This window comes from Prionailurus viverrinus, chromosome A2, assembly GCF_022837055.1.
Source record: "Prionailurus viverrinus isolate Anna chromosome A2, UM_Priviv_1.0, whole genome shotgun sequence".
NCBI lineage: Eukaryota > Metazoa > Chordata > Mammalia > Carnivora > Felidae > Prionailurus > Prionailurus viverrinus.
In genome coordinates this window covers 16,373,314-16,400,502 of record NC_062562.1, presented here as the reverse complement: position 1 = coordinate 16,400,502, position 27,189 = coordinate 16,373,314, and the positions used below count along the sequence as shown (strand labels likewise).

At 40.8% G+C, this 27,189-nt stretch overlaps 1 protein-coding gene across 2 annotated transcripts in view; it reads left to right on the top strand.

Annotated features, from left to right (window-relative positions):
* Positions 1 to 27,189, top strand: part of SMARCC1 (SWI/SNF related, matrix associated, actin dependent regulator of chromatin subfamily c member 1) — a 179,588-nt gene that overhangs the window by 114,274 nt on the left and 38,125 nt on the right. For both annotated transcript variants that reach the window (XM_047845105.1, XM_047845110.1), the window contains exons 22-24: positions 12,585 to 12,640; positions 16,560 to 16,674; positions 17,745 to 17,899. In XM_047845105.1, the coding sequence (XP_047701061.1) occupies positions 12,585 to 12,640; positions 16,560 to 16,674; positions 17,745 to 17,899 (326 nt within the window). The remainder of the gene's footprint in view (positions 1 to 12,584; positions 12,641 to 16,559; positions 16,675 to 17,744; positions 17,900 to 27,189) is intronic.

The window sequence follows — 27,189 nt, the reverse complement described above, 5'->3', positions numbered from 1 at the left end:
ACGATCAGATTCCAGAAGGGTTGAGTGAGTCCCCACCATGGGCCTTATTTTGTTCTTCCCTGAGAAGACAAAATCTATAGGACTAGCAGTTCTCAAGCTCTTTTGGTCTCAGGACTTCTTTATATTCTTTACAAATAATGAGGAACCCAAAATGTGTTAATTTATTTGAATTCTATCTGTTGCTATTTACTGTATCAGAAGTTAAAACAGAAACTTTTAAACCAGAACAATACACAGGTGCACGTCCGCTGTAGCTGACATCATCATGTGTCATGCAGCCTCTGGGAAGCCACGTTCCACATTTGCGGGAGATGAGAGTGAAAAGGGAAATAACAATCTTTGTGTTGTTATAAAAATAGTTTTGACCTTGGGGACATTTCCATGACCAGGGGAGGGGGTTTGGTACCTGGCCCACACTTTATGAATCACTGAATTAAACACTTGTCCTTGAAGGATATTCCATTAGGGTGGGGAGACATTGTAAGTAGGTGGGTAAGGTAGGTAAGAAGGAAGGAAAGAAACGAATACAGTTATAGAAAGAGGCGCATGTGGAAGAAACACAAGTTCTGATTGGGTCAGTTAGGGAAGGCTTCACAGAGGAGGTAACCTTTTAAACAATAATGAAAAAGGAAAAAAAGGATGAACACATTATTATTCTGGAAATAATGCCAAGAAGTCTGTGGGGAGCAGGTACTGTGACCAGGTGCAGCTGTATAGATGTGGGGGGGTGGGTGATTTTGAAGGGCTTTTACCTCATGGAAATTGAAAAGTCCCCAGGGAAGAGAAATAACAGGATTCAGTCTATTTTAATTTTTTTTTTAACGTTTATTCATTTTTGAGAGAGAGAGACAGAGCATGAGCGGGAAAGGGGCAGAGAGAGGGAGACACAGAATCTGAAGCAGGCTCCAGGCTCCGAGCTGTCAGCACAGAGCCCGACGTGGGGCTCGAACTCACGAACTGCAAGATCGTGACCTGAGCCGGTCAGACACTCAACCGACTGAGCCACCCAGGCGCCCCGGATTCAGTCTATTTTAGATGGGGCGCCTGGGTGGCGCAGTCGGTTAAGCGTCCGACTTCAGCCAGGTCACGATCTCGCGGTCCGTGAGTTCGAGCCCCGAGTCAGGCTCTGGGCTGATGGCTCGGAGCCTGGAGCCTGTTTCCGATGCTGTGTCTCCCTCTCTCTCTGCCCCTCCCCCGTTCATGCTCTGTTTCTCTCTGTCCCAAAAATAAATAAAAAACGTTGGAAAAAAAAAAAAAAAGAAATTACCTGCTGACAATTTACAGATGACGTGCAGGAAATAGAAGAGTTCCCACCAAATCATCGTTATTTATTACTTTTGCAAGCATTTTGTTCTGTCCTCCACACTAACTTTCCCAGTTCTTTCAACTCTTTAGGAGATGGTTTCTAGATCTCCTCATTCTGGTTTTGCTGGCAGTATTATCCTCAGTAGAGCAGGAAGCACTTGATTGCAGAAGCTAGGAAAAAGATATTGTGCCCATGAAGGACAGCATTCTGGCTTGGTGATGGGAGGAGACAGAAGCTCAGCTCTCTAAGGATGAGAGCAACACATACCCCTCAAGCTAAAGCATGTTTGGGGGCACAGAGCAAACGTGGAGGCAGAGGACCGGAGCCAGTTGTGATATCAGTGCTGCATCTGTGGGAGACAGGGCAAGGGATAGAGTGGAACCAGACTGGCAGTACCATTTCCTGTTCCTAGTGTCTGAAGATACTGCTGTCACGGATGCCAGCTAATTTACCTCTCATCTTTGGTTGAGGTTCATTCATAAGTTCAGTAGGTGTATAGTTATCCATTGCTGCATAATAAATTACCATAAAGTTAGTGGCTTAAAACAAGATATATTTATCTCCTTGCTTCCGTGAGTCTGTGCCACAGCCTTACTGGGTCCTCTGCTGAGGATATCATAAGGCTGCACGCAGGGTGGTGACTGGTCTGTGTTCTCATCTGGAGGCTTGACTACTGAAGAATCCGCCTTCATGTTCACTCCTGTTGTCAGAATCAATTTACTTCCAGGTGTGGGGCTGAAGGTTCCAGTTTCTTGCTGGCTGTCAGCTGGAAGCTGCCCTAAACTACTAGAGGCCACCCGCTGTTGTTCACCATGTAGGCTTCCCCAGTGTGGCAGCTTGCTGCATCAAGCTGGCAAGGAGAGTCTAGAGTGAGTGTAGTAAAAAGACAGGATCTTATATAAATGAAAATCCCATCACATTTGCCTCACACTCACGGGAAGGGGATTGTAAAAGGATATGAAAACCATGAGTCAAGGATGAACAGGTCCACCCTAGAATATGACCACCTTGGTAGGCATTTTCATGGGTTCTGGTCACATCCCCTATTTGCCACTGTCCCTCAATTCCCAACATTGAAAACTGAGAATTTGAGAGTAGACCTCTCCTGAGTATCTTCATTCATAGGCAGAACTATCACAGCATGAATTTTTCTGTCACAGGTCAGCAGACATTTCTATAAAGGCCCACATGATAAAAATTTCAGGCTTTTGCATACCGGCCTCTGTCATAACTACTCAGATCTGCCTTTGTAGTGCAAAAGCAACCATAGACCATATTTAAACAAAGGAGTGTGGCTGTTGTTCTAATAAAATTGTATTTGCAAAAATAGGCAGGAGGACTATAGTTTGCTGACCCCTGGTAAGTCAGATTGGTCGGCTATCCCTGACCCATTAGTAACATTTTAAAAGAATGGGACAAGGGCATGTGCTTCTGTAACACTCCTTGACCCTTTACAGGAAAGTCAGAAGTCACATGGGGAATAGTCTAGTTAAGAAATGGGCAGAAGACATGAATGGGCATTTTTCCAAAGAAGACATCCAGATGGCTAATGGACACATGAAAAGATGCTAAACATGACTCATCATCAGGGAAGTACAAACCAAAACCATGATGAGCTACCACCTTACGCCTGTCAGAATGGCTAAAATTGACCACACAGGAAACAACAGGTATTGGCGAAGACGCAGAGAAAGGAGAACACTTTTGCACTGTTGGTGGGAATGCAGACTGGTGCAGCCACTCTGGAAAACAGTATGGAGGTTCCTCAAAATGTTAAAATATAAAACTACCCTATGATCCAGCAATTGCACTCCTAGGTATTTACCCAAAGGATACAAATATAGATTTGAAGGAGTACATGCATCCCAGTGTTTATGGTATCAGCAATACCCAAACTATGGAAAGAGCCCGTGTCCCATCGGGTGTTGAATGGATAAAGAAGATGTGTATGTGTGTGTATATCTATATTACTTAGCCATCAAAATACACGAAATACTGCCATTTGCAATGATGTGGATGGAGCTGGAATGTATTATACTAAGCAAAATAAGTAGGTCAGAAAAAGACAAATACCATGATTTCACTCGTGGAATTTAAGAAGCAAAACAGATGAACATATGGGAAAGGGGAAAAAAGAGTTGGGTGGGGGGCACCTGGGTGGCTCAGTTCATTAAGCTTCTGACTCTTGATTTCTGCACAGGTCATGATCTTGAGGCTTGTGAGTTGGGGCCCCACATTGGGCTCCACGCTGACAATGAGGAGTCAGCTTGGGATGTTCTCTCTCTCTGCCCCCACGCTGATCGCACTCTCTCTCAAAATAATAAACTTAAAAAAAAAAGAGGAGGTGCCTCGGTGGCTCAGTTGTTAAGCATCTGACTTTGGCTCAGGTCATGATCTCACAAATTGTGAGTTCAAGTCCCATACTGGGTGAGCTCAAGCCCTGCTTCCGGTGAGCTTGAGACCTGCATCAGGTGAGCACGAGCCCCGCTTCAGGTAAAAACATGAGCCCTGGGTGAGCACCGCTTCTCTCTCTCTCTCTCTGCCCCTCACTTGTGCCCTCTTTCTCTCAAAAAAAAAAAAAAAAAAAAAAAAAAAAGAGGGAAGCAAACCATAAGAGACTCTTAATGATAGAGAACAAACTGAGGATTGATGAGGGAGGTCGGTGGGGGATGGGTTAAATGAGTGATGGGGCTGGGGCGCCTGGGTGGCGCAGTCGGTTAAGCGTCTGACTTCAGCCAGGTCACGATCTCGCGGTCCATGAGTTCCAGCCCCGCGTCAGGCTCTGGGCTGATGGCTCGGAGCCTGGAGCCTGTTTCCGATTCTGTGTCTCCCTCTCTCTCTGCCCCTCCCCCGTTCATGCTCTCTCTCTGTCCCAAAATAAATAAAAACGTTGAAAAAAAAATTTTTTTTAAAAATGAGTGATGGGTATTAAGGAGGGCACTTGTTAAGATGAGCACTGGGTGTTATATATGATGAATCACTGAATTCTTCTGAAACCAGTATTACACTATATATTAAATAACTAGAGTTTAAATAAAATTTTGAAAAAAGAAAATCAGCTTCCAACAACCAAAAAAAAAAAAAGTCACAGGAACCGGAAGTCACAGATGACATACCAGATTGGGAAGGACCTTTGGAAATTCAGGGCAGAATGACAGCCCTCTGTTGTTGTCACTGAGGCGGTGCCAAAGGCCACTGCAAGGGCTTATGCTAATAGATAAGTCTGGGGTCCAGCCTACTGTATTTATTAATAATATTAATATTGTTGAGTACTTACTATGAGGCAGTTATTAGCATTTTGCACGAAATAATTTAATCGTTAGCACTATGAACTATTATTATTCTTTTGTAGATAAACAGAATGAGGCATTTGTCAGCTAAGTAGCTTGACCAAGGTCGTTTCAGCTAGTAAATTCAGAGACAGGATTCAAACCGAGACAGTCTGGATCCAGAACTCACCCTCTTCTTCTGGAGCAGGGGCTAGGAAATTTTGGTTCTTGGGCCAAATCCAGGTTGCCACCTGTTTTTATTTAGCCCAGAATAAATAAGAGTAGTATTTACATTTTTAAATGATTGGAAAAAATGAAAAGAAGAATGTTATTTCTTGACACGTACTAACTATATGACATGCACATTTCAGTGTCTGTAAAGTTTTATTGAAACACAACCATGCTCATTCGTCTTCAGGCTGCTTTCATGGCTGACTTTGTGCTCCCGTGGCAGAAGTGAATAGTTGCAGCTAAGACTTACACAGCCTGCAAATCTGAGCATAGTTACTGTCTATCTGCTCTTTACAGAGCCCTTGCTCTAGCATAAGGTCTGATTGTGAGCTATGATGTTATTTTCCCCTAGCGGACCGGGCATTCCCCTCATAGCTCAGTTACAAGTCAAAGGAGTTTTTATTTTTTCCTCCTTTTTATGTTGGGCGCATGGTCCACTGGTTTATGTTAGATGTCTACTTGCTTAAGTTGGGATTTTTATTTTATTCATTCTAGTATCCTCTTCATTTATCTTTGCAGACATGGGTCATACCACACATTTGTAGGGAAAGATTTCCAACCATCTAGTTTGTAGACATCAACAAGATGACATGGCATATGTGAGGGACTGCAGCCTCTTAAGCATTTACAGTTCCAACCAGAATTCAGACCAAAGAGAAGCTGTTGTTTTGCGTTTCTTTTTCCAAGATGTCTGAAAGCAGCTTGAAAAAATGTTTTGTAGGATAGAAACCACTTTACATACTCCTCCACATAGCATCTTGAGGAATACACAACTCATAATTAACTCTTAATAGATGTCTTGTTAAAGGTCTGAGTGCTTGTCTTAGAGAAGGTATCTTTAACTGTACCACCATTATGTGAATAAATATTAATATTATGTAACTGTTCATCTTGGACTCCTAGCTAATTAAAAGAGTTAATACCAAGTTGGACTTGCCTTACAGTAGACACGGGGAGTGTGTAATCTTTTAGAATCTGGAGCTGTAGGTTGTGGGTAGTTATTTAAAAGCAGATTATCTAGGGGCGCCTGGGTGGCGCAGTCAGTTGGTTGAGCGTCCGACTTCAGCCAGGTCACGATCTCGCGGTCCGTGAGTTCGAGCCCCGCGTCAGGCTCTGGGCTGATGGCTCGGAGCCTGGAGCCTGTTTCCGATTCTGTGTCTCCCTCTCTCTCTGCCCCTCCCCCGTTCATGCTCTGTCTCTCTCTGTCCCAAAAATAAATAAACGTTGAAAAAAAAATTTTTTTAAAGCAGATTATCTTTTTTGAAAAATACTGCATTTCTCCCACATAATACCCAGTCTGTAATTAAGCTGACTAAGCAAAGGTGGCCCAGTGCACATTCAATTAATAGTAACTTAGGAAGTTAGGGTGTTTTGTTGTGTTTTTGTTAACCCCACCTGTGTTTGGTTTTTGTTCACATCTCTTCATTGTTAATATTTGAATGTGTCTTAATGCGTGTTACATATTTCATCTGAACTAAGAAATAGAGCATTCGCAGTAATTTTCATCTCTTTCTCCCTTATCTTCTCACCTTCCTGCCGCCAGCACTAAAAATCCTAAAGTTTGAATCTTGTTCTACTACTTTTTAAGTGACTTGTATCACAAAGAAAAGATGTTCTTGGGGCGCCTGGGTGGCTCAGTCGGTTAAGTGTCTGACCCTTGATTTTAACTCAGTTCATGAACTAACAGTTGTGAGATTGAGCCCGTGTCGGGCTCCGTCCTGGATGTGGAGCCTGCTTAAGATTTTCTCTCCCTGTCTCTTGCGCTCTTGCCCCTCACTGCCAAAAAAAAAAAAAAAAAAGATGAAAGATGCGCTTAACATGTTAGGTGTAATTTTGTTTGTTTTTCAGCTTTATAAAACATGGTTTATTTAGACTTCTGAGACTTTGTTTTACTATTATGTTTTCAGTGCATATCCATGTAGTTACATTATCCACATAGGCACAGTTCATTTATTTCCACTGCTGTAAAATATTTTGTTGTGTGATTACAGCCCTGTTTAATCATCCATTCTTCTATTACTGGTGGGCAGTTTGGTTTGTTCCTGTTTGTTCTCAGACACGTGTCCAACCTTGTACGTGCCCCACAGGGCACCACTGCTCCTTGACGTGTGCTTGGTGGACTAGTTGCCACAACTGAGACAAGGAGTTGGAGTCACTCAGCCCTCCGTTTAATTCGGGTATCGCTTCTTCATAAGGCAAATTTTTTGATAAAGGAACGTTAGTGCATTGAATATTTTGAACATCGAACCTTGATTATTCTTGTATAACTTGTTTTGTTGTGGATCAATCTGTGAGTTACAGGGTTTTAGGAAATTCTGGGTTTTTTCCCCAAAGCAAGTGTGTCACTTGACACTTCATCCAGTAACACTTGATCATACACTTCTAGTGTTAATCTCTGCTGATAGTAGTAGGTATAAAGTGACATTCCATTGTGGTTTTATTTATTTATTTAATTGTCTTATAAACAACATTTATGTCTCTGTTCTGGAGGCTTGGAAGTCCATAGTGGTTTCAAATTACGCATCTCTGTATAACTGATCTGAGTATCTTCTATTTACTGGGCATACATATATCATTCTGTAACACAGCTATTTTTGTTATTTGGTCACTTTTTAATAGTTTTTATGATTTCCTTTAGAAATCTGAACTGTTGATCTAGTTGCTGTACTGCATGTGTTTTCTACCATTCGGTTACATGTTCTTTCCTTTTGGCATCTTTTAATGAAAAGAAATCTTTAATTTTAATTGACTGAAGTTAGTCCTTTATTTTATGATTACCACTTTTAAGATACTATTTAGCTTTTGTTTTTTCATGTGTCTTTACCTGGAATTGATTTTTAACATATGAAATGTGGTTGATTTTGTATGTTAATTTTATAGCTAACCATCTTGCTAAACCCTGTGATTATTTCTAGTAACTTTTCTGCAGATTTTTTCAGGTATACAGTTTTATTCTCTGCAATCATAACTACTTTTCTTCTTTTTTTTAAATGACACTTTGGGCTACAACTTCCATGGCAGTATTGAAGGGAAATAGTAATACTGTTACCCATGTCCTACTCTTGATTTCAAAGGAAATACTGTATGCATCTCTCCAGGAAGGAAGACATTCATTTTAGGATTATCGATAACAGTTTTGAGGGCTCAGGAACTTCTTTTGTATCCCTGGTTTTCCAAGAGCTTGTCATGAAAGATACTGAGTTTTATCAGACACTTAATGGGTGTGATCAAATAAGTCTATAAACTTACAGATTTATAAATTTTAAATTACTTTTCCGTTACTATCCTATTATTTTGTCATAATGTATTGCCTTTTTTATACACTGCCATGTTCTGTTTTCAGATTTTTTGCTTAGGAGATTTTCATTGTGATTATGAATGAGATTTAGCCTAGTGGCCTCTAATATTCATTATTTGTTGTCTGTATCTGATTTGTGAATCAAGGTTATACTAGCCTCAGAGAATGAGGAGGGGTATTCTCTCTTCTTTTCTCTAGAAAAGTTTAAGTAACATTATAATCCTCCCTTCCCTAAAAGTTTGGTAGAATTCCCCCAGTAAAAACATCTGGACCTGTGGTGGTTTGGTTTAAATTTTTTAATTATTCCAGTTGTTTTTGTTTTTGTTTTTTGTTTTTTATGGGACTCCTCAGGATTTCTATTTTCTTCTTGAATCTGTTTGGTAAAATACTTTCTAATAATTTGTCCATTCATTCATTCATTTGTTTGTTTTGAGAGAGAGAGAGAGAGAGAGCGCGCGAGAGCGTGCGCCAGCACGAGTGGGGAGGGGCAGAGAGGGAGACAGAATTCCAGATAGGCTCCTCACTGTCAGCACAGAGCTTGATGTGGGGCTTGAACTCACAAAACCGTTAGATCGTGACCTGAGCTGAAACCAAGAGTTGGACGCTTAACTGACAGAGCCACCCAGGTGCCCCAGTAATTTCTTCATTTAATCTAATTTTTCTATTCGGCATTAAAGTTTTCGTAGTACTTTGTCACTTCCATTTTGACTTATTAATAGTTAGGACCTTTCTTCCAGTCCTAATATAATTATTTTGTGACTTCTTTCTCTTTTCCCGATGTGTCACACTGATTTATTGCCTTTATTATTTCAAAGAACCAAGTTTGGGGTATATTGATTCTCTCTATTGTGTATGTTTTATCTCTGTTATATTTTTGCTTTATATTTCTTTGATTTTTTTCTTGTTGTTTGTGTACCTTCTATATTCTGTTACCATTTTCCTGCTTATCAAGAACACAATGTGTAAACATTGAGCATGTTTTTCTTTTCTAATGTAAGTTTAAGAAGACTTTACATTTCCCTTTTCATGTTATATTTACTGATTTCCAAAATTCTGTTTCTAAGCACAGAGAAATTACGTGTATATTTTAAACTTGTAGTTTTATTGTATTATGGTGAGAAACCTTGGCTTGTGTGTCATTGACTTTTCAAAATTTGTTAAAACTTGCTTTTTGACTTAATTTGTGATCAGTATTTTTTAATGTTGCACATGAGCTTGAAATTGAGAAAAGTATGTTCAAATCCCTATTGTGAGGCACATTTTCATTTCTGCCCTACCATTCTATCAGTTTTGGTGTTACACATTTGACACTCTTATTAGGTTTAACAGTATAAAAAGTTAATCATTTTCTAGTGAATTAAACCTTTTTCTCATACATTGTCACCCTTTATTTCTAATAATGCTCTATTTTTGATGGCTGTATTATGGAAGAAAGCCATTGTTGATTTTGTTTAGCTTAGCTTTCATGCTTTCATATTTCCCATCTCAGTAGTCTCTGTGTGGATCATTTCTTTAAATGTGTTTTATAGTTTTGTGATTTTCTTCTCACCCAGTTTAATCTGTTTTTCTCTGACTTCATTTCTAGAAAAAATTTTTTTTGGTTTTATTTTGTTTTTAATGTTTTATTTATTTTTGCAAGCACAAGCAGGGGATGGGCAGAGAGAGAGGGATGGAGAATCTGAAGTGGGTTCTGTGCTGACAGCAGCAAGCTCAACGTGGATCTTGAACTCTTGAACCGTGAGATCATGACTTGAGCTAAAGTTGCCCGCTCTACTGACTGAGCCACCCAGGTGTCCTGTTTCATTTTGTTTTTTTTGCCTCTGCAGACGACTGGACTGAAGGATAAAAGCATTTAGAAAAACTTTTGATCTTTAGGGTTTTTTAAAAAATCTCTGCATATCTCTAATATTTTTTTGTTGGTTAGAGATCTTTATGATTCTCTCTTTTACTTATCTGTTGCATCCATGGCTGTGCCAAGGTTCAGGATTCAGATCTCCTATTGGCAGTCCTTGAGTGCTGAAACTGTTGATTAATATTTCGGCCCAGTCTTGGTGGTTTCCTTTCTTGGCATTTGCTCTAAACGGCTAAAATTGGGATTGGAAAGACTATCTGCAGAGGATGTTGCTTCTCATAGCTAGGGGTTTTTGCCATTGGCTTGAGATCCCATTGGCCAACCCTATGGCTGGCTCTGTGTAGGAATCCTGGCTTCTTTTCTCTGCCCTTGAGTTGGCTAGTCCAGGGCTCAGCTTCCTGACGGTGAGCTACTACAAGCAAATATGTCTGGGTGTGACCCTTCCCCTCCAGTTTTCCAAATACTTGATCCCAGATACAGGATCCAAGTTATAGATCCTGGCCCCACTTCTTCCACACTCTGGTCTCACTTCTGGTACTGTAGCCTTTTGGCATTTTTTAGAAGGTTGTAATCTTCTAACTTATGTGAGATTCATGACATCCCAAACTACCATATCCCCTGGAGCTCCTGGTCAGTCAGAATTCTGGAAGTGAGGTCTGGTTCCACCTGCAAGACTTAGAGCAAGAGGGATTTTCCTTTTCAGTAACTTTAACACTGTTAGTTTTAAATATGTTTGTTTAAATATGTTTAAATACTCTCATTGATGACAAATACTATTAGTCTTATCATTTATAAGAGGATACTATAAAGATTTAAGCTGTAGGTTATTTAGATGTTTTTATTTAAAACCACAGCAAACCCTCATCATATGTAAAATATTTGTTTTTGTTTTGGGGTTTTTTTTTTAATGTTCATTTATTTTTGAGAGAGAGACTGAATGAGAGCTGGGAATGGGCGGAGAAGAAGGACATACAGAATCCGGAAACAGGATCCAGGCTCTGAGTTGTCAGCACATTTCTGATTATACTGTTTTTGTTTTTTAGAAATCTTGATTAATTTCTTACCTATAGGATATAGTTAAGACTCCCTTAGTACCACATTAAGGGCTCTTCCTCATGCGACTTTTACCAGCATTATCTCCCTGCTGATTTTTCCTATCTGCCTTCCCCTTGAAAGTCATCACCAACGACATTTCCCTGGCACCCTTGAGTCTTTCAGTCTCTTTCCTTGAAATGTCCTTCTCTATATTTGTATTACCCACCCTGTCAACCATGTCCACCTAGAAAATGCTCACGTAACCATCTATCCTTCCCTGATTGAAACGGTTGTGCCCTGTGTGCTTCTCACAGGGTCTCATGCGTGCATGTATGTGGTAGACTTGTTGGTTTGTGTCTTCTCTGGCCAGTATGTGATGCTCTGGATGCTCAGTGAATACCTAGCTCTGCAGTATTTCTCCAGTGCTTGACTCAAAATATATACTCACAGGGCGCCCGGGTGGCTCAGTCGGTTAAGCATCTGACTCTTGGTTTTGGCTCAGGTCCTAATCTCACAGTTTCATGAGTTTGAGCCCCGAGTCAGTCTCTGCTCAGAGCCTGCTTAGGCTCCTCTCTCTCTGCCCCTCCCCCACTTACGCTGTCTCTGTCTTCTCTCAAAATAAATATAAAAAAAGATAATACAGGGAAAAAAAAGATATATAGGGGTGCCTGGGTGGCTCAGTCGATTAAGCGACCGACTTCAGCTCAGGTCATGATCTCGCGGTCCATGAGTTCGAGCCCCACGTCAGACTCTGCGCTGACAGCTCAGGGCCTAGAGCCTGTTTCAGATTCTCTGTCACTCTCTCTCCCTCTCCCGTTCATGCTGTGTCTCTCTCTGTCTCAAAAATAAATGTTTAAGGGGCGCCTGGGTGGCGCAGTCGGTTAAGCATCCGACTTCAGCCAGGTCGCGATCTCGCGGTCCGTGAGTTCGAGCCCCGCGTCAGGCTCTGGGCTGATGGCTCGGAGCCTGGAGCCTGTTTCCGATTCTGTGTCTCCCTCTCTCTCTGCCCCTCCCCCGTTCATGCTCTGTCTCTCTCTGTCCCAAAAATAAATAAAAACGTTGGGAAAAAAAAATTTTTTTTTTTTAAATAAATGTTTAAAAAAAATTAAAAAGATACACACATGCACACACTCATTAAGCATTGGTTAAATAAATTATTTGGGGCTTTTTTTTTTTTTTTTTTGCTCTTTTTTACTTGAAATGTTTTTGAGGTTTTTATTTTTATACCTACAGAAAATAAAAGCCCTCATTGGACAGCTCCATGCATTTTCACAAATTAAACACATTCATGTAAAAAGCCCCAGGATCAGGAAACAAATCATTACCAGCACCTCAGGCCCCTCCTTTATCCCACTTTTGCTTGCCCACCCCTTCCTTGGTTAACTGCTGTCCTGATTTCTAACACTATTACTTTCACCTGTTTTTGAACTTTAACTTAATACAATCATGAAGTTTGTGTTTTATGCTGGACTTCTGTGAGCTTTACAGTTGTGAGACTCATTATTGCGCATAGTTGTATTTCAGATACAGCTGTGTGAAAGCTTTTACCTTTTTTCCATATTGTGTTACTTGTTCTTATTCTTTTGTTCGTAGAAGGGGCTGAGGAGGAAAAAATGGAAACAGATACCGATGTTCAGCAGCCTGAAAAGGTGAAAGTCTGTTTGAATTCTTCTACAACAGAAAAGACACAGAGAGAGCATGCCTTTCGTAGCATAACGGTTTGGGTTTATTTTGTCTGTTGTCTTTGATCCCTCTCAGGGAGCTACAGATGATTCTGTCAGCCATTTGGATTTTGCTGGTATAAGGTATAATTTTCACAAAGCATAACATAGGACATTTTTCACTTATTCATTCGAGGAAGATTTATCCACTCCCTAGCCTCTTCTTTTATATCCCTTTTAGGCACAGTTGGGGAAATGAATACAAAATTGTGGTTTTTACAGATACTGAATTATAGGGTTGGGTCCTATATTTGTGCCAGAAGAAAACTATAGAATACTAAGGAATTTTGTAGGAGATTTAACTGCCAGCAGGAAAATAGTTAGAAAAGTGTTAATCAGAAGGCGACATTTGAAGTAGATTTTAAAGAGCAGGTAGAACTATAAAAATTGAAATAAAGGAGAGGGAATCGAAGATTCCACTGGCATGGAGGAGACACTGAAGCTAATGTGCAGAAGGCAACAAAGTGCCCCATGTGTTTGTGACTTGATCTCTGACTCAGAGAGCCTATAAACACAAGGTGAGTGAGGCAGTATAGGACTTTACAGCCTCTTCAGGATCAGGGGCACATGATTTAACAATGGACAGAGGACCTGAATAGACATTTTTGTAAAGAACATATACAGATGACCAGCAGACACATGGAAAGATGCTCGGTATCACTCATCATCTGGGAAATGCGAATCAAAACCACAACAAGATACCACCTCACATCAATCAGAAAAGCTAGTATCAAAAAGTGTTAGCAAGGATGTGGAGAAAATGAACCCTCGTGCACTGTTGATGGGAATGTAAATTGGTGCAGCCACTCTGGAAAACTGTGGCGCTTCCTCAGAAAGTTAAAAATAGAACCACCGTATGATCCAGCAATTCCACTACTGGGTATTTATCCAAAGAAAACGAAAATGCTAATTCAAAAAGATCTGTGCATCCTTATGTTCACTGCAACGTTATTTATAGTAGCCAAGATATGGAAGCAACATAAATGTCCACAGATAAATGAATGGATAAAGAAGAAGTATGTATCACACACATGCGCGTGCGCACGCGCGCGCGCACACACACACACACACACACACACACAGGAATATTATTACTCAGCCTTAAAAATGAATGAAATCTTGCCATTCATGACAACATGGATAGACCCTAGAGGGTATTAGAATAAGGAAATAAGTCAGAGAAAGACAACTACCGTTAACATTTAACTTCTATATGGGCTACTGGCACGAGAACAGACACTCAGATCAATGGAACAGAATAGAGAACCCAGAAGTGAACCCACAAACGTATGGCAAACTAATCTTTGACAAAGCAGGAAAGAATATCCAATGGAATAAAGACAGTCTTGTCAGCAAGTGGTGCTGGGAAAACTGGACAGCAACATGCAGAAGAATGAACCTGGACCACTTTCTTACAGCATACACAAAAGTAAAAATAAACTCAAAATGGATGAAAGACCTAAATGTAAGACAGGAAGCCATCAAAATCCTCAAGGAGAAAGCAGGCAAAAACCTCTTTGATCTTGGCCTCAGCAACTTTTTACTCAACACGTGTCCAGAGGCAAGGGAAACAAAATGAACTCCTGGGACCTCATCAAAATAAAAAGCTTCTGCACAGCAAAGGAAACAATCAGCAAAACTAAAAGGCACCTGATGGAATGGGAAAAGATATTTGCAAATGACATATCAGATAAAGGGTTAGTATCCAAAATCTATAAAGAACTTATCAAGCTCAACACCCAAAAAACAAATAATCTAGTGAAGAAATGGGCAAAAGACATGAATAGACACTTCTCCAAAGAAGACATCCAGATGGCCAACTGACACATGAAAAAATTCTCCACATCACTCATCATCAGGGAAATACATATCAAAACCACAATGAGATACCACCTCACACTTGTCAGAATGGCTAACATTAACAACTCAGGCAACAATAGATGTTGGCGAGGATGTGGAGAGAGAGGATCTCTTGCCTTGCTGGTGGGAATGCAAACTGGTGCAGCCACTCTGGAAAACAGTATGGAGGTTCCTCAAAAAACTAAAAATAGAACTACCCTACGACCCAGCAGTTACACTACTAGGCATTTATCCATGGGATATAGGTGTGCTGTTTCGAAGGGACACATGCACCCCCATGTTTATAGCAGCACTATCACCAATAGCCAAAGTATGGAAAGAGCCCAAATGTCCATCGATAAATGAATGGATAAAGAAAATGTGGTATATATATATATATATATATATATATATATATATATATATATATATACATACACAATGGAGTGTTACTCAGCAATCAAAAAGAATGAAATCTTGCCATTTGCAACTACGTGGTTGGAACTGGAGGATATTATGCTAAGTGAAATCAGTCAGAGAAAGACAAAAATCATATGACTTCACTCACATGAGGACTTTAAGAGACAAAACAGATGAACATAAGGGAAGGGAAACAAAAATAGTATAAAAACAGGGAGGGGGACAAAACAGAAGAGGCTCATAAATATGGAGAACAAACTGAGGGTTACTGGAGGGATTGTGGGAGGGGGGATGAGCCAAATGGGTAAGGGGCACTAAGGAATCTACTCCTGAAATCATTGTTGCACTATATACTAATTTGGATGTAAATTTTAAAAAATAAAATTAAAAAAACACCTTCTGTATGGGATCTGAAAAACAAAACAAAACCAAAAAATCAGAAATAGACCCATAAATACAGAAAACAAGGTGGTGATTGACAGAGGGGAAAGGGGGGTTAGTGGGATGGGCAGAATAAGTAAAGGAGGATTAAGGTACAAGTTTCAGTTATAAATAAGTCACGGGGCTGAAAAGTACAGCATAGGGAATATAGTCAGTACTGTAATAATATATGGACAGGAAGTAGATTTATCATAGTTAGCATTGTGTAATGTGTAGAATTGTCAACTGTGTTGTAAATCTGAACCTGATATAACATTTTATGTCAACTATACTTCAGTTAAAAAAGATAAGATTAGAAGCCTTGATGAGCATTCACTCAATATTTGAGTGAACATATACAATATGCAATTTAAGGTGTTGATTACGTGTGTTGTTTTAAAATCGTGTATAGATAAGGACAGGATGAGGATAAGAGTAAAATTAATTATAATTCTTACATTGTTCAACATACTGTGCTTTGTACTTCCCATTTGTGAATTCATCTAGTTCCTAAACAGTCTCATCAAGTCAATGATGATCTCTTCATTTTATAGACAATGTTACATGATTTGTCCAAAGTCACAAGGATTTCAGAGTCAGTAAATGAAACCAAATTCTAACCAGAAGAATTGAAGTTTTTAGTCCCCAGAGCATAATCACTGATGCCCTATTGTGGCTCTTACTAAAAACCATTAGCAAATGACTGTATTAAAGGCTTTGTCAGCTTTTAATTTTGGCAGTATTCCATCTTCTCGGTTGATAATGTACATTTTAAATGCTCTTGATTCTTTTGGACAGGTAATCAGTAATTCATTTGTTTATTAAGTATTTCTCTATTTAACCAGTAAATAACATAAATGAATTTCCATGCCATTCCTTTGGACATTGTGACCCTGGCTTTATAGCACAGGGCACAAAGAGTGCAGGGACTGTGTGTTGTGGAGGCGTATTAACATGTGAGCACTCAGGTGTGGAGGTAGTGAAAGGTGTTTCTTTGAATGTATTGATTTCTAGCTCTTCTCTCCAAGGCCCTTGGGCCTCCAAGGCCCTAGTGCACTCCCTGCCCAAAATAATGGAATCTTTTGTTACTCTTAGATAATATCACTAGTTGAAGGACTGGGTTTTTTTGCTCAATCTCTGTTCTCTTCTTTTATACCTCCTCGTTCAGGCAGAAAACAAAGGGGAAAACGAAACAGATGAAGGTGATAAAGCACAAGATGGAGAAAATGAAAAACATAGTGAGAAGGAGCAGGACAGTGAAGTTAGTGAGGATACCAAATCAGGTAATTTGAGGAAACTCTTTAGACTTTATTATGTAAAACTGACAAGCCCTGGAGAACTGTGAGCAGTTTAAATTTTTTTTTTCAACGTTTTTTATTTATTTTTGGGACAGAGAGAGACAGAGCACGAACGGGGGAGGGGCAGAGAGAGAGGGAGACACAGAATCGGAAACAGGCTCCAGGCTCTGAGCCATCAGCCCAGAGCCTGATGCGGGGCTCGAACTCACAGACCTCGAGATCGTGACCTGGCTGAAGTCGGACGCTTAACCGACTGCGCCACCCAGGTGCCCCAGTGAGCAGTTTAATTGTATAGAAATTTTCCTCACTCATTAGGTTTCTTTTTTTTTTTTTTTAAGTTTATTTATTTATTTTGAGAGAGGGAAAGAGAGTATAAGCAGGGGAGGGGCAGAGAGGGAGAGAGAGAGAGAATCCCAAGCATGCTCCACACTGTCAGCGCAGAGCCCATCATGGGGCTTGATTCCACAACCGTGAGATCATGACCTGAGCCACAACCAAGACGGACGCTTAACTGACTGAGCCCTGGGTTTGTTTCTTAATGTAACGATAAACAAGTGTTCGAGTTTGAGTTTTATTTGGCTCCTAGGCACCAGTGCTAATACCAATGGCTACCTTGTTTTCAGTAATATGTAGACAAACAAGTTGCTCATTGTGACAGAAGTCACGGTCAGTGGCTGGCGGATCCATCGTGCCTGTCTCAGAGGGCTTGCGGAAGTGCTTTGTTCTCATTTCCTCCAGACACTAGGGTTTCTCAGAGCCTTTCATTGACTGATCTTTTTGGTCTTACGGCAGGGCTTAGTTCCCTTTATATCCTAGGGAACTACACAGAGAGCTTAGAGAAATGAAGGAAAGACAAAGCATACTATTTAGAAAATCCATCTCAGATGGAGGCTCCCTTACATGCATGGAATGGCTCTGCAAAAGTCTTACAAAGAAGAAGGCACTGAGATCTCTTTGTAACCTCAGTCCTAGTTTGTCATGTGGCAGAGGTGAGAAGTAAGCTGGCTTATTGAGATGGGGCACACTGGTAATAAGGCTTTCTGATTTTTTTTCAGAAGAAAAGGAAACTGAAGAGAACAAGGAACTCACTGATACTTGTAAAGAAAGAGAAAGTGATCTCGGGAAGAAGAAAGTAGAACATGAAATTTCCGAAGGAAATGTGGCCACGGCCGCAGCAGCTGCTCTTGCTTCAGCTGCAACCAAAGCCAAGGTTTGCCACTGACAGCCCTTTCCAGACTCTTGCCAGCCGTGAATGGTTGCATTGTTGTCAGTTATTGAGAACGTTTAGTATAATGAGCCTTGCACCCAACACGAGATGACTGCTTGACCGGCATTTCTAGGTTAAGAATTGTGCAGGCAGGAGGGGTGGGGGCGAGTTGCAGATCTGGTCCTGGAGGGGGGCTGCCTTCCAGGCCTTGCTTATACCGCTCTACCCAGCTCATGGAGACCCCAGAGATGTAGCCGAACTTAAAGTCCCTCACATTTGCCTGCAGAACTTGTCTTAGACTACTGTTCCAATTTCTGTTCGATTGAAATATTTGTGATTTTTAAGACAAAAATCTGTTTCCTTGTATAAATACTTCACCCTGCTCTTACAGACTGAAAGGAAAGAGGGGGATCTAAAATAACTTTTTCTTCTTGAATTTGCCAGCTTTTCTGGGGGTGGTTTTCTCTATTTATAACCTAGTATTGGCTTCACAGCATATTTAAGAAAAAAAGGAGAATGTTATTTTTCCCACTTTGTGTTGCTTTCGCATTTTAAAACATTCCAGGCATGAATATGTGAAGTTTTGAAAAACCTTTTCACCCCTTCTCCATCCTACCCTCTGAAGTAGCTTCCTTCCATTATAGGTTCCCATGTTTTGAGGAGCGTTTACTGGAACATACCTAATCTTTTTATCTTGAGCTGTTCTTAATCCATTGGTAAAGATATTCTTTCATGGCCTTTAGTACCTATAGACTGTTCAGCTGCTGCAGACGACTTCTCCAAGTGCTTAATCTGTGGTGCATGATTTAATAACAGACCCACAGGTGACCCAGTTTAAACCACAAGACCATTGTTCTGAGTTCCCACACATCAGGCCTAGGTGTGGACAGGGAGGAGGAGGGTGTTTACAGGGCACAGTCAGTCCAGACAGTAGCCCCAGCTGAAGCTGACTCTTACAAGAGCTGGAGATCCTGTGTGTTCCTACTTCCCACTCTCTTCCACAGATGCCTCCCGATCTTCATGGTGGTTTAGTTGCAGTATTAGGTATTCTCTCTCCTCTACCGTTCTCTGTCTCTTGGGATGAGTGAGTACTTCTCTGGATGCCAATTTGACAGCTGTTTCCTGTTCATTTGGTTTTGCTGCTTCACTGGAAGCAGTTTTTTGATTCTCTGTTTCTCCTGTCAGGCTGGACCCTTTGGCACCTCATTGCCTCAGAGCTAAGTTCTCGTTCAGACTGCTACCAGGGATCTTAGAGACCTTAAGGATGGTCTTGGGATTATTTCATAAGTGAGCTGGAGGCCAGGAGGGCCTCTGTCCTTTGTGACATTTATCAGGAGACAACACAGCCATCCACCAGTCTTCAGAGTTGCAGCCTCAGGTCATCTTGGTCTCTCCTCATTCTTTCACTTTCCATAGGTATTCAGCCACCAAATCCTTCCTGGTGCATTAGTGCCTCTGGTAATGCCCAGGCCCTTCACTTTTCCCTTAGGCCGGCATCCCTCATCCTCTGCCTATCTCCTCCAGCCCATTCTCTGTCTTTAGCAAAGTAATCTTTTTTATTTTTGAAATTTTCTATTGATAATTTACATTTGTATCAGTAGATATATATGTCTACAGCTAGTGAATTATTCACAGGTGGAGCCCACCTGTGGGCTCACACACAGCACCCACTTCAAACAGCATAATATTCCTAGCCTTTCAGAAGCTTCCTCATACTCCCTTTTGGTTACCGTCCTCCCCCTGCCCCCGCCCGCCCCCCAAGAATGGTTGCTAACCTGTCTTCTAATACAATGGACTACTTACTGCTTTTCTGAAGAATCTTTAAAAATACAAATAGGAACATGATACTTTCTTAAATAAGCTCTCTATCTCTCTCAGGCTAAAATTTCAAACTCTTTAGTGTAGAATTCACAAGATTTTCATGATCAGGACCCATCTCAGTTCTCAAGCGTCCTTTCTTGCCTGTCCATCCAGAACTGTTCCTTGTGGTTCTCCCAGATAGAACCCACTGTGTGATCTCCAGTTGGGCTTTTTTGGACCCTCTTCCCTCTCATAGAGATATTTCTCTCTCTCTCTCTCTCTCTCTCTCTCTCTCTCTCTTCCATTATTTCTCCTCCTTCTGCCACTGTGTCAGTTTCACTGTAAGTTGCTGGAGAAGGAACTAAAATGGTAGATGACCATAAATCGTTTTCATAGCTGATGAAAAACATGATGGCCTCATAGCTGTTAATATGTGCAACTTTGGGCACAAAAGTTTGTGTGCTGTGTACTTCTGACCACCTTGCCACAGCTGTTTGACTCCTTTACTGCAGAGAAACTGCTTTTGTGGAGCAATTGCCCTGCTCCTTAGATATTCTGTGCAAGGTTTAGAAGAGTCCAAAGAACATTTTCCTTCCAGGTCACCGAATTTTCACTCCATCATCCTCACTCAGTCTTGTTTCTAATAACTGGGAAAGGAGATCTTTATTCTCATGACAGCTGTGTTTTCCACAGATCTGTGAGTGATACACATGCGTGTGACACATGACTTGGCATGCATGAACTGTTCAGTGCCACTTAACAGCTGGGTCTGATGCATTTCACAGCACACATAATCATCTTTGTGCTACATGGGAATTAAGGGTAAGGAATTCACTTAAATTACTGTAATTAGTACAGCTGATCTAGCCAATCCAAGTTTTCTCTTATTCTCTTTTTGTTTTTCTGTATCTATAAACAGCTTTGTTATTAAGACTTTTCCTTGATACATTTTAATTGTTTGTCACACTGACATGGAGTAGTAATTAGAGGTTCTGAATCTAGCTCTAAAACACATGGGGACGGTGGGCATGCATTCTGGCTTTTCCCCAGCCTTGCCATATGAGGGACTCTTTGGTAGCATATCCATTTCTTCATTGCATCTACCGACAAGCTGTGAATTGACCTACCTGAAGAGTGGTGTGTGGGTGTGGGAAGGAACACCATTGGCTGGGTGCTCTACATCTCTTCCATATGGGTGCTTAGTTTTAGCTGGAAGGAAAAGTTCAGAACTATTGCTAGAATAAATTAGAAACCTTAAAAACTAGAATGTTCTCCTTATTCAGCATCAGCAGGACTCAATTCCTCCAAGATAGCATAGGTCACGTTTTCTTTCTTTTTTTTACTGTTTGTTTATTTTTGAGAGAGTGCAAGTGGGGGAGGGGCAGAGAGAAGGGGACAGAGGATTTGAAGCCGGCTCTGGCTCTGCACTGACAGGCTGACAGCAGTGAGCCTAATGTGGGTCTTGAACTCACCAACTATGAGATCATGACCTGAGCCAAAGTCAGATGCTCAACAGACTGAGCCAGGTGCCTGAGATCACATTTTCGTAAGACTTACAGACATTTTCTTTAGATTTATTCTGTCACCACCCCATTCCTATATATCTTGAAATGGCTAAAGTAGGTTTGTCTTCATGGTAACTAGATATTAGTTCTGGGGTAACAGGAAGATTCTTTCTCACCTCTCAGAGATACCTCTTACTTGCTCCCCTTTGCCTGAAATTCTTTTTTGAGATAGGAAAGTTTTTCATTGTACGTTGTAGTCGTAAGGCTTTACCAGATAAGTGTTTGCTGAAATTGATTGACACTATATGCATTGATCAGTGAAACGATGTCCTTTTACTTGATGATATTCTAGAGATAAAACCAAAAGAAAAATTGACCTATTGGATCGTTTTGCCTATAGTTAGACCTATTCACTTTCATCTTTATATGACTAAACAGAAAACTACTCCTGTTCCACCAGCTGGACTTCAGGCTTTGTTATGTAAAGTTCACCTCAACTCTGTTACAACCAAGTTACCTTTGTGGTATCATTCATCTCTTTTAGGTCATTTCTCCACATAGCACACATCTGGGCCACACTCCCACACCTCATCATTCTTAAAAACAACTTTTTTTTAATGTTTACTTATTTTTGAGAGATAAAGAGACAGAGCACGAGTGGGAGAGGAGCAGAGAGAGAGGGAGACACAGAATCCGAAGCAGGCTCCAGGCTCTGAGCTGTCAGCACAGAGCCCGACATGGGGCTCGAAATCACAAACCGTGAGATCATGACCTGAGCCGAAGCCGGACGCTCAACCGACTAAGCCACCCAGGCGCCCCTCATCATTCTTAAGTTCCATAAAGCCAGTATGTGAAGGGATGTGAGCTCCCAACAGCCCTTCTTGGGGAAGCCCTGGTCATCACTGCTGCCAGCCCTTCAGGAATCCTTAGCTTGAGCGTTAGTAGTGCTCCTGCCCCAGTTACCCAGGGCTATGTAACCATTACAAAACCTAGCTTAAGACCATTATCACTTTATTGCATCTTATCATTTTTATGACTGAGGAACTCAGGCAGACTCAGCTGGACAAGCCCTGTTCCATGTGACATTGGCTAAGGTTGCTCACAGCTGGGCTGTGAAGGGAGGACCTGAGGCAACCTCCCTGCTGTGCCTGATGGGTAAGCAGGGTGGCTGTATGACCTGGCACTGGCTGGCATGACTGTCTCCACACAGCTCATCTACAGAGTTCGTTATCTTGGGCTTCCTCACATTAGGTTGGTATCAAAATAGTTGGACTTTTTACTTGGAAGCTTATAATTTTAAGAGAAAAGTGTCCCAAGCCACCAGAAGGGAATCTGTGTGTGTGTGTGTGTGTGTGTGTGTGTGTGTGTGTGTGTGTGTGTGTGTGTCTGTCTGTCTGTCTGTCTGTCTCTGTCTCTCTGCCTCTCCCCCACTGGCGCACGTGCGCACTCTCTCTCAAAAATAAACATTAAAAAAGTTCTATCCAAATTCAAGGTGAGGGATCATTGACCATGCCTCTACACAGAAGGCATGCCACCTTGAACCCCCCAGTCTACCCTCTGGTCACCAATTACCTATATATCTCCCAACTGAAAAGTAAGCATTCCATGGTTTCATGTTATTATGATAATCAGGCTAAGGCTGGGCTTTTGAGATCTTCTCTAAATCAAGTTCGGGTACAGAGGAAGCTCTCTTTAGGAGTGGTCTTTCAGGTGCAGCTCCTTGCATGTTGGTCATCTCAGAAGAATTTGAGCACTGACATAAAAAGTGGTTGGAAAGTTGGAGAGAAACTGCACTCACATTCAGTAAGTGTGAAGATGGAAGGCCCTGAGAGAGCACACATAGTTCAGAGCAACTTTGAAATCTAGTCAGGCATATGTTTCCCCTTTCTGTCTTCCCAGGGCCCCAGTCTTGCCCTCTGTGACTTATTCTTTACAGCTTTTGGCTTGGCCCTGTGGTCTTTGGATATTGCATTCTGAATCCTTTTCCTTTGCCATTAAAAAATCAGCCCAATTTTGCTGCTGTGAGGGCCCTTTCTTAGCCTGTAATATGAGTCCCAGAAGGAAAGGAAAGAGTGAAGGAGGCGGGGGGGTGGGGGGGTTGGTGGGAATTGTGGCTGATGAAAACCTTCAAACTTGTTGGAAAACATTAACTTGTAGTAATATAGAATATAGGAGACATGCTCTTGAAGATACTTAGAGGCCCTCCTGTCTAGTAAAGAGAGTCTAAGAGTATAAGAGGCAAGAATACCCTTATTCTTAGAAATTCTAAGATTCTTAGAAATTCTACGATACTTTTTGATCAGAATGTCTTACAGCCACACCTTGAGCTGTTTACTCTCAGGTCACGACTAACTGGTAATGTTCTGGATTTTATCTTTGTCCTGAAGCCATTTTTTAGTTTCAAACCCTTGCTGGGAGCAACTAGAGATGAGAAAGTTTCATTTTCAACCTTGTTGTATTTGCTCTTAATTGTTTAGGAGATTTCTAACTCCAATAATGATGGCCTGAAGATGGAATAGTTCCCTCTTTGGTTCCTTTCTCTTCTGGCTGCTTGTAATAAAATGCCTAAAGAAAGTTTATGTTTTGTCTAGAAATCACTCCAGCCAGATTCACAAGTTCATTAATGACTCCTATTTTCCACATCACCAGAAGTGACAGTGTTTCCAAACTTCTCTTTGGAGAGAAGATCTGCTTCTCTCCAACCTCCAGGAACATTTTCCTCTCTGTTCTAAAAGCTCTTGCCAGTGGTTTTCTTGAGATCCTTTCAGCCTGTGCCCACTGCATGATCTGAAGCCACACTGAAAGTTTTTGATACAACAGCACCCCATTTCCAGATATCAGATTCTTTTCCCATAGTGGGAAAAGAATTTAGTGTTTTTAAAAAACAACCATTTTTTATTATAGCTCATGATTGTGCAAAATTTGAGCACTAAACACCTGTGCAATTCTGTTCCATGTGGTATCAGTTGAATCATTTAGCAGTACTCACCTCACAGGTAGGTTCACGGAGAGTCTGAGACAGATTCCTTCAAGTCCTAATCCTTGGTAGAAGTGGCTGGTTTCTTTTTCCTCTTCATGCAGTCTTGAGGTCTCTCTCTGTGGTCTCTTCCACGTTGATCACATGTAGTATATGGCAGCTAGGGACTCCCAGAAGGAACGTTCCAAAAGATAGGACATGAAGTTCCCAAGCTGGGAACTGGAAAATGGCACCACTGTTTTCTCTTGGGCAAGGCAATTAGAGAACCTGCCTTGATTCGAGAGGAGGGATTATAGACCCTCCTCTCCATGAAAAGAAAGCCAGTGAGTTTATGGCCATCTTTAATCTACTGCACGTCCCTTCTAAGAATTCCCCGGGAAAGTATCCACTAAATATTAATTGTTCTAAACAGGCATTTGTGGATAACTATAAAAAGCTTTGAATTTAGAATTTAAACTTTTAGTTCCGGCTCTACCATTTACTAGTTTCTTAACTTAGGCAACTAAAATAAATTTTCTGAACCTATATCATTTTGTTTGAATCAGAACTCCTTTCTGATCTACCTTTTTAACAACGTTATTATAAGAATCAAGTTAAGAATTAAAAACGCATTCTGGGGGCGCCTGGGTGGCTCAGTTAAGCGCCTGACTTCAGCTTAGGTCATGCTCTTGCGGTTCGTGGGTTCGAGCCCTACATCGGGCTCTGTGCTGACAGCTCAGAGCGTGGAGCCTGCTTTGGATGCTGTGTCTCCCTCTCTCTCTCTGCCCCTCCCCCACTCATGCTCTGTCTCTGTCTCTCAAAAGTGAATAAAAGTTAAAAAAAAAAATTTTTTTTTTTTTTTAAAAAGCATTCTGTAAGATAATGCCATATTTTCATTATTCATTTAACCGGTATTTGAGGGTCTACATACACAGTGGTAGGTTTATTTGGTGCCAAAGAAATACGGATGGTTCCTGCCTCTTAGGAACTCAGCCCACTAACCTTGAACTTCACATTTTTCTTGAGCCATTAGGATATATATTTAGTTGTGAAGGAAAAACAAAAAGAATATGTATAAAATGCTAGAAATATAACCTTAAGAAGTTAGTATTAAATGAGATCTAATTAGGAATTAAATACAATTTTATATAATTTCTTGGAATGAAACTTTCTTACAACACATAAATCTGTTCTACTTTTGCGTATTTCATTTTTACACAAGTTATGTTTATAACTGGATTACTAACCTTAGTACACACTTTAAGTTCTAACAGGAAAGATGTTTCATATGTTAATATCACAGATGATTTTTGAGTTTCTTAAACTCTTTCATCTCATAGATGTAGAAACAAACCCAGAGAAGTTGATGAGAAGCCTCAGGTTATACGACTAGTTGTAGAACAAAGACCAAAACCCGGATTCTGCAGACTTTGAGTCTGGTGATCCCAGCCAATGCATAAATGTAATCTGATAAAATTCTCCATTTTGAAGATAATGTTTTCAAACATTGTGCAATTAAAAACCCAACAGCTAGCTCAAAAAAAAATACCTTCTTTTTTTGTTTGTTTGTTTTCTTAGTATGTCTGTGATTTAAGTTTCTAATTTTTAAGAACCAAAAAATAAAGAACAGAAGAAAGAGGGAAACATTAACTCCTCCATGTCTCCATGTGTCAGCTTTCTTAGTGGCTGGTTTTGTTTCAAGGTATGCTTCAGAACTGAGTTTCGTTCCCAGTTCACTTAACTGTGACCGTTGGCAAGATAATTAACTTTTCTAAGCTTTAGTTTTTTTCTTTCTATATAGAGTTCAGTTTCTTTCTATACATAAAGAATTCTTTTTTGGTAGGTTATTAGAAATAAAAGAAGTACCATGAAAATACAGCATGGTGGCTAGAATCATGTCAATGCTTAATAAAACCCAGGATATCCCCCAGTCCAGTAATGCATTTCAACAGCTCACTCTTGCTTTTACATTCTAAGATTCTTTTTTTTTTTTTTTTTTTTTTTAAAGCAGACATGAGTGGGGCGCCTGGGTGGCGCAGTCGGTTCAGCGTCCGACTTCAGCCAGGTCACGATCTCGCGGTCCGTGAGTTCGAGCCCCGCGTCAGGCTCTGGGCTGATGGCTCGGAACCTGGAGCCTGTTTCTGATTCTGTGTCTCCCTCTCTCTCTGCCCCTCCCCCGTTCATGCTCTGTCTCTCTCTGTCCCAAAAATAAATAAAAACGTTGAAAAAAAAAAAAATTTAAAGCAGACATGAGTAGTATTTGGATCCCTTTATCACTTTTGTCCAGTGTTTGGTAACATTTATTCAGCCACTTCAAGCCTCTGCGAAGGCTTTGTAATTTCCTGAAGAATTGGCTCCTAAGCCTTTGTGACTTCTACTGGATTGATTCGATGCATGTATGTCACCAAATCCATAAAGTAGCAAAATTTAGAGTCTTGGTGGCAGGACATATGCTGTTCTGTGAAACATACTACCTTCTTGTCGTCTCTCAGGTGCAAATGAATCTTGTACCAGTAACAATAAGAATAGTCATGGAAGTTAAGTCAAAAAGGAGGCTCAGGGCACCTGGGTGGCTAAGTTGATTGAGCATCCAACTCTTGATTTCGGCTCAGGTCATGATCCCAGGGTTATGGGATCGAGCCCTGCATCGGGCTCTGCGCTGAGTATGGAGCCTGCTTGAGATTCTCTCTCCCCCCTCCCCCTGTCTGCTCCTCTCCCCCGCTTGCTCACCCACTCCCTAAATAAATAATTTTTTTTTTTTTAAAGAGGCTCTAACCCCTAGATCAAGAAATGCAGAAGATCGAGAAATGACATGTTAACGCATTCAGTAGGATCCACTCAGCAAAATTCAGAAAGTGAGATGGTACAAAGGACCAGGCCACTTCTTTCAGAGAAATCTGTTGATTTCTTCTCTCACAAATAAGAATTGTGAGCTAGAGCAAAGTAGAAGATGTAGTCATTTGGTTTTAACAATCATATAAAGAAAATCAGAACTTGTATGTAAATATTATTATTAAGACCTGAAATGTGAA